The 11,322-nt window shown below is 33.3% G+C and overlaps 1 protein-coding gene across 1 annotated transcript in view; it reads right to left on the reverse strand.

The window, feature by feature from the left end:
- Positions 1-168: 168 nt before the first annotated feature.
- COL11A1 (collagen, type XI, alpha 1) overlaps positions 169-11,322 on the reverse strand; it is a 154,288-nt gene continuing 143,134 nt past the window's right edge. Inside the window, exons 60-63 of the mRNA XM_008586510.1 lie at positions 7,788-7,900; positions 6,258-6,326; positions 4,096-4,329; positions 169-908 (exon numbers count right to left, since the gene is read on the reverse strand). Coding sequence (XP_008584732.1) covers positions 762-908; positions 4,096-4,329; positions 6,258-6,326; positions 7,788-7,900 — 563 coding nt within the window. The 3' untranslated portion in view covers positions 169-761. The remainder of the gene's footprint in view (positions 909-4,095; positions 4,330-6,257; positions 6,327-7,787; positions 7,901-11,322) is intronic.

Raw genomic sequence — 11,322 nt, forward strand, 5'->3', positions numbered from 1 at the left:
GAGGTATAGCACTGAATAATGCATCAAAATGCATAATATTTTTGGCTGAAATTCAGCAAAATTACTGTCAGCAGAGAAGAGTTGATCGAAGTGTGCTTCTGAAAGTCTTCCAGGTTTTTGCCCTCTGAGAAATTTGTTGGCGACATCAAATAATTGAACTCTTCAACGTCAATATATACAAAGGCATTTTATTATTAATCAATGAAAGGGAATTAGAGTCATCAGAAATTACAACTTTATTTTTTCATAATACATATATTTATTGCCATCATAGATCTGCAATTGTCATAAAATTAGAGTCAGATGGAATTCAGAGACACGTGCAAGTTTTGGAAATGGACACATAGATAACAGTATAGAACTGTACATAAAATAATTACAATTTATTAGATACACTGTTTTAGCAAATCCTTGATGGATGGGAATGAGCACCATATTTTTTCATGAATATATATTTTTCTCTTTTTGTTTCCTACAGCACCAAAGAAATCCAAATAGAAAAAGGAGAGATGAGAATCGGGAATCAAGAATCAGCCCTTTTTCCATCTCAGCCACATTACCTTATATTTTTACGACGATTTTCAAAGCTTTTGTCATGTGATTCTGCCCCCATAAGGGCATCAGAATATCCTAAATGGTACACATAGACTTAGCAAGTTGTCTTCTCTACCATCCTTATTCAAAACTTGCATGTGGCACAAAATGGGTTGGTGACACCAAGGTATATTTTCTGTTAATTTCATATGTTCTTTGTCCTAATCTTAGCCAAGAAAACAGACAGGACCAACTTCAAATCCAAACTTCTGATTCTGATCACCAAAGTCATTGATCATGACATCAACAATAGGTACTTGATCAATTTTTGGTGTATTGATTTCAATCACAGTCTTTTCATAGCCTTTTTTGGACTGTAAAATTAAGCAGAAATAAAAAGTTAAATAATCATTTCATATTATAAACTACATGTTATTTTTTCGTAAGCATCTGAATGTAGGTAAGTGTGAGAGAGGAGACAGTAAAAAAAAACAAATGTATCATTATCTATGTAATAACTTCTTGTTATCACTGATTTCACGTGTAGTTTTAAATTTTAAATGCTGACAATTACATTTAATATTTTACTGTAATTACTCAACTATGAAACTTCAACCTATTACACAGCTAAAAAAGAATCTTGTTGAGTGGATAAATACAATTTAATATGAAAATCGAAGTATGTTTTGGATACCCCTATGTAAATAGATAAATAATATATCCTTACCATTATAGTTATGATTAAAATAAAATTCTCTTCTGAAAAATTAGGATAAATTATAGGAATTATACTGAAGGAGGTCAAAGTCAAAACGTTTCTGGTGCTACATATTAATTTTACAAATGTTTAACAATACACTACAATTGGGAAAGCTTTCCACAGCTCTTGCTTCATTAATTTTCTTTATTTTCTCTTCTTTGTTCTACTCGTATTCCACTCATTTTGTTGAAAGCATGGACATATTTACTTGTGATTGCGACTTCTATTTAGTTACCAATACTCAGCTAAATCAATGGGCTTTTCAGGGCGCTCTATGAATAATTTTCTTATATTGAATTCCCATGTGTACGAAAAACAAAAAAAATAGTTCCAGAGGATAAAGATAACAAAAATGATAGCAGACCCCAACCTGGTGTACCACAGTACAAATTAACAAGCTCCTTATAAATAAAATACAGGGGGTAAAGATCTATCATTTTCGAATCATGTATTAAGGAGGCAAATGACACCAAGTTTTTCATTTTTAGTTTTTAATTCAAGAATAACTAGTTGTAATATAATTCAAATGTCAAAAGTAATAAAATAACAAATGTTCCAAAATTACCTTTTGTTATGGCTTTAAAATTGTCTTTGTTCATGTGTGTGCATGTGTGTGTTTGTGAGCATTAGTGGTTTCTAATATACCATATTTTAATGTCTGTGTTAAGCATTAAATCTTAAGAACAACTGGCATCCATTTCATGACAGGAATCTGGCTAAGGACCAAACTGAGATGTTACATGCTGCCTCTAATCACTGTGAAAAAAGCAAAGATTATACTCACCGCACAGCCATCGTGTAGTGCTTTGATGTAAGGGTTATTGTCATAGGACATCTCCTCATCATTTGATCCCAGGAATCGAAGTGCTTTGTTATAACTTCCTGATGACATGTCATACCAGGCTGCTGACTGATGACAGTTGTAGGTGAAGTTTTGCCGAGCAGAGGCAGTGAGAAGTTTCAGAAATGTCATTTGCACCATATTAATGGAATTGCCTTCAACATCTAAATATGAAAGCTGGGAATAAAAGAATAAAAAGGCACATAAAAGACAAACTCTTTTCCTCCTTTATGCTATAAAGAATAAAATTATTGTCGACGGTGAACCGTGATGCCAGAAGCATGGAGATGAATCACCAGATCCATTTTAACCTAATGAAAAAAAGTGTGCATTGAGGGCCTGAAGACCCAGAAACAGGATTTTATGAAATTGGAATTCTATCCCCACCAGAGTTGCTCTAACCACTGCTTATCTTTGAAAAAAATCACTTTGCCTCTTGGCTTTAGTTTCCTAATCAGTAAACATCTCAAAAAAAAAAAAAAAAAAAAAGCTTCAGTCCCCAAGAAATGTTTCATTATGTTTGTGTATCTTTTAAAAAGCAGAGTGGTAAAATAGCAANTTCAATCACAGTCTTTTCATAGCCTTTTTTGGACTGTAAAATTAAGCAGAAATAAAAAGTTTAAACAATCATTTCATATTATAAACTACATGTTATTTTTTCGTAAGCATCTGAATGTAGGTAAGTGTGAGAGAGGAGACAGTAAAAAAAACAAATGTATCATTATCTATGTAATAACTTCTTGTTATCACTGATTTCACATGTAGTTTTAAATTTTAAATGCTGACAATTACATTTAATATTTTACTGTAATTACTCAACTATGAAACTTCAACCTATTACACAGCTAAAAAAAAATCTTGTTGAGTGGATAAATACAGTTTAATATGAAAATCGAAGTATGTTTTGGATCCCCCTATGTAAATAGATAAATAATATATCCTTACCATTATAGTTATGATTAAAATAAAATTNCCCCTATGTAAATAGATAAATAATATATCCTTACCATTATAGTTATGATTAAAATAAAATTCTCTTCTGAAAAATTAGGATAAATTATAGGAATTATACTGAAGGAGGTCAAAGTCAAAACGTTTCTGGTGCTACATATTAATTTTACAAATGTTTAACAATACACTACAATTGGGAAAGCTTTCCACAGCTCTTGCTTCATTAATTTTCTTTATTTTCTCTTCTTTGTTCTACTCGTATTCCACTCATTTTGTTGAAAGCATGGACATATTTACTTGTGATTGCGACTTCTATTTAGTTACCAATACTCAGCTAAATCAATGGGCTTTTCAGGGCGCTCTATGAATAATTTTCTTATATTGAATTCCCATGTGTACGAAAAACAAAAAAAATAGTTCCAGAGGATAAAGATAACAAAAATGATAGCAGACCCCAACCTGGTGTACCACAGTACAAATTAACAAGCAGGGCGCTCTATGAATAATTTTCTTATATTGAATTCCCATGTGTACGAAAAACAAAAAAAAATAGTTCCAGAGGATAAAGATAACAAAAATGATAGCAGACCCCAACCTGGTGTACCACAGTACAAATTAACAAGCTCCTTATAAATAAAATACAGGGGGTAAAGATCTATCATTTTCGAATCATGTATTAAGGAGGCAAATGACACCAAGTTTTTCATTTTTAGTTTTTAATTCAAGAATAACTAGTTGTAATATAATTCAAATGTCAAAAGTAATAAAATAACAAATGTTCCAAAATTACCTTTTGTTATGGCTTTAAAATTGTCTTTGTTCATGTGTGTGCATGTGTGTGTTTGTGAGCATTAGTGGTTTCTAATATACCATATTTTAATGTCTGTGTTAAGCATTAAATCTTAAGAACAACTGGCATCCATTTCATGACAGGAATCTGGCTAAGGACCAAACTGAGATGTTACATGCTGCCTCTAATCACTGTGAAAAAAGCAAAGATTATACTCACCGCACAGCCATCGTGTAGTGCTTTGATGTAAGGGTTATTGTCATAGGACATCTCCTCATCATTTGATCCCAGGAATCGAAGTGCTTTGTTATAACTTCCTGATGACATGTCATACCAGGCTGCTGACTGATGACAGTTGTAGGTGAAGTTTTGCCGAGCAGAGGCAGTGAGAAGTTTCAGAAATGTCATTTGCACCATATTAATGGAATTGCCTTCAACATCTAAATATGAAAGCTGGGAATAAAAGAATAAAAAGGCACATAAAAGACAAACTCTTTTCCTCCTTTATGCTATAAAGAATAAAATTATTGTCGACGGTGAACCGTGATGCCAGAAGCATGGAGATGAATCACCAGATCCATTTTAACCTAATGAAAAAAAGTGTGCATTGAGGGCCTGAAGACCCAGAAACAGGATTTTATGAAATTGGAATTCTATCCCCACCAGAGTTGCTCTAACCACTGCTTATCTTTGAAAAAAATCACTTTGCCTCTTGGCTTTAGTTTCCTAATCAGTAAACATCTCAAAAAAAAAAAAAAAAAAAAGCTTCAGTCCCCAAGAAATGTTTCATTATGTTTGTGTATCTTTTAAAAAGCAGAGTGGTAAAATAGCAAAACAATGAAAACAGAGGAATCCCAGTGTAATGCAAAGGCTAACCCCTTTTATCTTGTGTGTTTTGTCTACTCCTTTCAAAAAGTTCATAATGTATCTGCTTTATGCAAATCTTTAAACGCGTCCCTGAACTTTCCATTTTGAGGCCATTGTGTTCAAAGGTGTTTTTACTCTAATTTTTGGCACAGGCATGCCTGTTTGTCTGGCCTTACATAATTTCATCATTATATCACCGGCACAAAGTGTAATGCCAGAGACAGCACAAGTGAATATTTGTTGAGTCAGTACTTTTTTTGTACTTATAGCAGAAAAATAGTTTTAGTTGCAAATTATTAAAAACTGTCTTATATCATCTTTATAAATTTTTATTGGGTGTAATTTAAATATCCAGGCTCAGATGAAACACATAAACCTAAATCTAAAAAAAAAAAGAAAAAAGAAAATTAAGAAATTCACCCAAATAATAGATTAAGTCAATGTAAAGGCAGTTATCTGTGACTTTCATCTTTATAATTGACTTTACTATTCCTTATTGATTAGCAGCTCAGATAATGTGGATCAATGTAAGGCTGGGGAAAAATATTGTTTGAGAAATGCAATTTAAGACAAACAAAACAAAACAAAACAGAACAACAAAAACAGGGCCACACAGTGCTAAGTGTGTATGATTTTTTTTTTTTTACCTTATACACATATAAAAATGTAATGTGGATATTTAACACGTTAACTTGACTGAAAAAAGAATTGTAAGTTAAATGTGGAACTTCACTATGGGTTGTTAATTAGTAAGGTAGGTTTGTATTGAAATGATAAGTATATAAATAGTCATCAATAGAAAATAATAGCTTTTCTGAAGAAACATTAAATGATTGAATAATTATCTGAGTAAGTGGGAAACACTTTAATTTGAATAAATCTTAATTAAAACAGTTTTAACACATGTATTTTTAAACAGCTTTTAAATATGAATTTAGTTTTGGCATCTAATAATAAAATATCTTTAGAAAATCATTAAAGCAAACTAATAATTCTATAAAAATATATAAGTAAATTTGTGTTGTGATACAAGTAAAGGATCAGTCAGTTCACTATATTTCCAAATGTAACAATCGGAAAAAATAACTGCGCATTCCAAAAGTTCTTATTAAAATGAAGAACAAAGAACAAATCATGTGTCAAACAGACAAAAAATGAAATAGTAGGCATCAGAAATACTAAATAGATATTGTATTCTCAATGCCTGATATTTCTATATTTCTACTATAATCCTTTATATGATGTCTGTCTCAGATACTTAATAAACTGTATACTTTATTTGATCATATTTTTTCAGCAAATATAGTATGTTTCTATTTACACTGATACAAAAATTTTAGACTGCTTTAAGATACCACAGCAGTCTAAGAAATAGTAGATGGAGCAGACTAGAGAACTCATGAAATTCTGCTTAGTATAATTTAGACTTTCACAGTCAGGGTCTAGAGATTTACAACTTGAGCTTCATTTGTGGAGTTCTACATAAACCATTTCATGTGGAGGTAATAACATACCAGTTTTCCTCTCTTAAATTCACTAAACCAACTTCCTGGTTTCTCCTTTGGCCACGATGAAATTCTGACCTATTGCATAGGAACAGAAAAATTAGAAAGTATGTGAAAATTATGAACAGTATTGCTTATGTACATATCAGTAATTTTCAGTAAGACCAAGAAGCTAAATAGCTTTTAAAATAGTATCTACTCAGGATTATACAAAATGAGATAAAGAGCAAAATTTGAGATCAATTTATAGAAGGATTAAGTATGTTCATAGAATCTATCTCAAAGTCGAAATTGAATCATTTCCTTCCTGTTCTCTTTACTGGCTTAAAAAGGAAAGTGGGAAAACAGCCTGGTGAAGGCATACTAAAAGCTGTAGGGGTCATCGGTAGAACACTTAGGGATCACATACAAAGGAAACCCTCAAAATGCCAGTCAGCATCAGCCAGCAAGGCAGCTACCAATCGCAGTCTATAGCCAAGGCAGGCACTCTGAAAGTGTTTAGCCAGTAACTAAGAGGGGGTGTGGTGGGGCGTGAGGGGGTTGCTACAGAAAAGTCATCGGCAGGAAGCAAGCCTAATATTCCTTGCTGGGAAGAATATTTAGGATCTTTTATAGATCTATATTTATTGGTTTGCTCTGTAAAGTTCAGCAAAATATAAGGGTACCTAAGTCCTCACCATAGGGCATTTCAGTCATCAGTGTAAGGAGAGGCATTTCCCACTTTCCCACAGCTCTCTGGAGGCTATGAGAGCTTTATTATGCTTCGCCACATGCCAAGTGGGGTTGGGAGAGGGGAGTTGCTTTGTCTCCCGCCTTTACTACCTATTCTTTACTCACAAACTTTTCTCCCAAAACAGTAGCCACACATAAAGCTATTTGCTTTGCCTTAAGGGGTTTCTGTGCCTCTAATGTCTACACCATTTACTAAGAAGAATGAGATTCATTACATGACTACAGAAAAAACCAAAATGTCCCCCTTGTAAAATGTTTGGGGAGTGTAATTGTGCTGGTGAAAAATTTTTCTTTGTATTCATGATTTGCATTTAGCTTTTAAGATAAACTCAAGTAAGCTCAAAATGTTAGGTGAAAATCAAGAAATCTGTTTACACAGACTAAATATTTAAGAATACGTAAGTGCAGAGAATACTCATTATACAAAAATTAATTCTTTATAAAATTGTATATTTCAAGCATAATATGCAGCTGTGAGTTCTACCACGTTGTAATTGGGCAGAAGAATATTGCATGCACTAAAATTTGAGATTCAGCTGTGCTGTGTCATGGGAAACCATAGAATTTTAGAGAGCAAGCAGGTGCATAAAGAAACATCTGGGTAAAAAATAAAGAAGAGAAGTATTTGTTCACTCTATTCATCACTTTGGTGCCTTATTCATGTTTATGGAAATGAAAAGCTCTAATTACTCTGTAAGAAAAGCAGATTAATGAAAATATGACAGTATAATTTTTCTGTTTAGTTCAATGTTGCAAAAACATGGCAGGCACCGTCAACATGCACCGCAAAAAGAGATTGGTACTTACTCCCTCAGATTTTTTGTCTGGATAAATGCAAGTCTCACCACCAGACGTGAAATTACAGTAAACTTTGAAGGAATCTCCTGAACAACCTTGGTTAGGATCAATCCAATATTCACCTAGAAGGTAGCAAAAGAAGACATCATATACAAATTCATTAATATTAAAACCAAATGCATTAGATGCAACATTTTATTAGAAAGAGGAATAAGGAAAAATGAAAATTCATAAATTTTTCCCCTTTTGTTCTTTTGGGCATACTGGGGTATATGTTTGAATAGCTATGATAATCAAAATCTGCTCTGATCAGGTCAGATAAAATACAGTGCTATGGGAGAGCTGGGATAAGTCAGTAGTCGTGTCACCTGTCCTGGAAAACATTATCATAAGACCACAGTAGTCGTGTCACCTGTCCTGGAAAACATTATCATAAGACCATTTTTACTCACAAGCAGACTTAGCGGCAGCAGAAAGCCATAAAATAAACTAAAATGCTTCTCTAATCCAGTAACAACCCCAAATCTATGCATTATGTACAATGAACAGAAAACCTGATAAGGCAATTTAGTGACATTGTCTATTTTTACTCACAAGCAGACTTAGCGGCAGCAGAAAGCCATAAAATAAACTAAAATGCTTCTTCTAATATAGTAACAACCCCAAATCTATGCATTATGTACAATGAACAGAAAACCTGATAAGGCAATTTAGTGACATTGTCCTTCTGTCCTTTGACCCTTCCCTCTTCTTGTGATTGTAAATGCTAAGCTCTGCTGGCCCTTTTCAGAACATATTTCTCAGAGCGACCTGACTCTGCATCTCCCCGGTTGCAACAGTCATGCCGGCACAATATATCTTTGCTGTATTTGGCCTCAGTTTCTTCTTAAGGCAACAGTTGTCTTTGTCTGGCTCCTTTGTCTTGTCTCCCTCAAGGCTTTACAAATGCCTCATACACTCTACCTGGAATATTCTTTTTTATTCTGAGCATGCCTATCACTTTTTGGTTTCAGCTTAAATGTCATTTTCTCAAGGATTAACATTCTATTTATCCATGTGTAATAAATTGCATGCACATTTGAATAGATATACTTGATCACAAATCTCATAAGTAATATTTACTACTTAAGTAATCTGAGTATAATCAATATACTTTTTCCTGGTTTATTCATCTGTAACAATGGAGGTCATAGTCTCTACTTAGTCTTAGGAATCATACTTTTTAATAGCAAAAACCTTGTAGTAAACGTACTCCATCTTTGAATGAGGTTCTAAGAAGAACTACTTTCCATATTTAAATATAGTTTGTCATTATTGACATTATTAAACTGTTGCAGAATAAATTTTGTCATGTGAATAACCATGACCATTAATTTGGTATTATGTGAATAAAGATGGTAAATAGTGATAGTAACATAAGGATATTCTTTAAATAATTAACAATATGTTTTTTGATAACAAGAGTTACTGGCAGAGAAAACTGATATATGTGTGATGATTACTTTGCTTCCTCCCTACAATTTTTCATGTTGCCATTTCATTTCAAATATTAATCTGAATTATATGAATCCACTACTTATAAACTTTTCATATTTTAAAGGCTCAAATTGCTTAGCTTAGTAACATAATTCTCAAAAATACAATGCCAACCTGCTTTATCTTCTAGTACCTGTATATAAACAGGGGAATTGCTGTAACAGTCAATAGATTCTACTCTTTGTCAGGCAACTTGAATATCTTATTTAACAAAAACACTTACACTTTTTCTAATTACACCATTAATACATTCACATCTGAAACAAATAGTAATTCTCAGGGGAAAAAAAGAACACAAGAAAATAAAAATCATCCAAGATTTTACCAACCAGAGATGATAACTCTTAATCTTGATATTTCCTGTATGGTTTTTAGGAATACATAATTTTGAATTATATGAGAAGTGTCATTTTTATCTTGTTTAGTCAGTTATAATGTCATTAAATGTCCCTTGAAATAATATATTAATAGTTTTATTATTAAGATACCTTCCGACAATAAAGTGATTTAGTATGCTATGGATGCAATGTTCAATTTATCTCTAATTTATTCATTTCTCACTTGGACTGCCCATCCCTAAATCAGACCCCCATCATCTAGATTAGTCCAACAGTTTTTTTTTCTTTTTTCTTTTTCTGGCAGCTGGCCATTACAGGGATCGAACCCTTGACCTTGGTGTTATCACCAGATTCTTAACCAGCTTCCTTTGATCTCACTTTGTTTCCTTTCAAAGCACTTCAACTCATTCCTCACTTTTCTCACTACTGTTCAGCCACAGTAACCTTCTTTCAGTTCCTGAAAACATGAAGACCTTGTCTTCAAAGCTTTGAAAATGTCTCGTACCCTCTGCCAGGGGCATCTTCTTGATTCTCAGCATGGCTGACTGTCTCTTTAAGGTTTCAGCTTAAATGTCATCTCTTCAAATACTAACATTCTACTTACCCAAAGTGGAAGAATCCCTTAATTATCTAAATATTCATGGGTTATTTTTTTTCTTTCATAGTATCTGTCAGAATGCACTATTATTCATATTTTGTCTCCACCATTAGCTGATAAATAGTTCAAGGGTATTATTCTCTCTATTCTTCTATGAATCTCTGTGTGAAGAACAGTGCCTAGCCGTGATAAATACATAAATACATATACTCAAGTTCAATTAATTAGTACCTTAAATAATTAAAGAAGCTAGACATTATATAGAAACCACAGGGAACTACAGTCCACAGTGGGCTTACCATTCCCAAAATGTACAATATTTTTTTATTGATGGCTCAGGTTCTAGTTGATAACCAAAAACCTGCTCCTAGACATTATATAGAAACCACAGGGAACTACAGTCCACAGTGGGCTTACCATTCCCAAAATGTCAATATTTTTTTATTGATGGCTCAGGTTCTAGTTGATAACCAAAAACCTGCTCCGACTAGGTCAGCTAAATTATAGTGTCTTGGGAGATCTGGAATAAGTCAGTAGTCATGTCCACCTGTCCTGGAAAATGTTAGCATAAGACCATTTTTATTTATAAGCAGACTTAGTGGCACCAGAAAGCCATAAAACAACCTAGAATGCTTCTTGTCACCCTTATGTAATCAGTAACAATCCCAAATGTATAAGTTCTGTACAACCAACAGAAAACCTGATAAGGTAATTAGGTGGAGCTGTCCTCTCTCTCTCCTTTGACCCTTGCCCCTCATTGTGCTTATAAAATGCTAAGCTCTGCTGTCTCTCTTTGAAACACATTTCTCAGGGTGACCTGACTGTCTCCCTGGTTGCAGTCATCATTTTGGCTCAATAAACCCTTGCTACTTGTCCTTTGACCCTTGCCCCTCATTGTGCTTATAAAATGCTAAGCTCTGCTGTCTCTCTTTGAAATACATTTCTCAGGGTGACCTGACTGTCTCCCTGGTTGCAGTCATCATTTTGGCTCAATAAACCCTTGCTACTTGCATTTTGCTTCAGTTTCTTTTTAGGTCGACATAATTAATATGTTGTTTTATAACTGAGTATA

Source organism: Galeopterus variegatus, unplaced genomic scaffold (assembly GCF_000696425.1).
Source record: "Galeopterus variegatus unplaced genomic scaffold, G_variegatus-3.0.2 Scaffold4005, whole genome shotgun sequence".
NCBI lineage: Eukaryota > Metazoa > Chordata > Mammalia > Dermoptera > Cynocephalidae > Galeopterus > Galeopterus variegatus.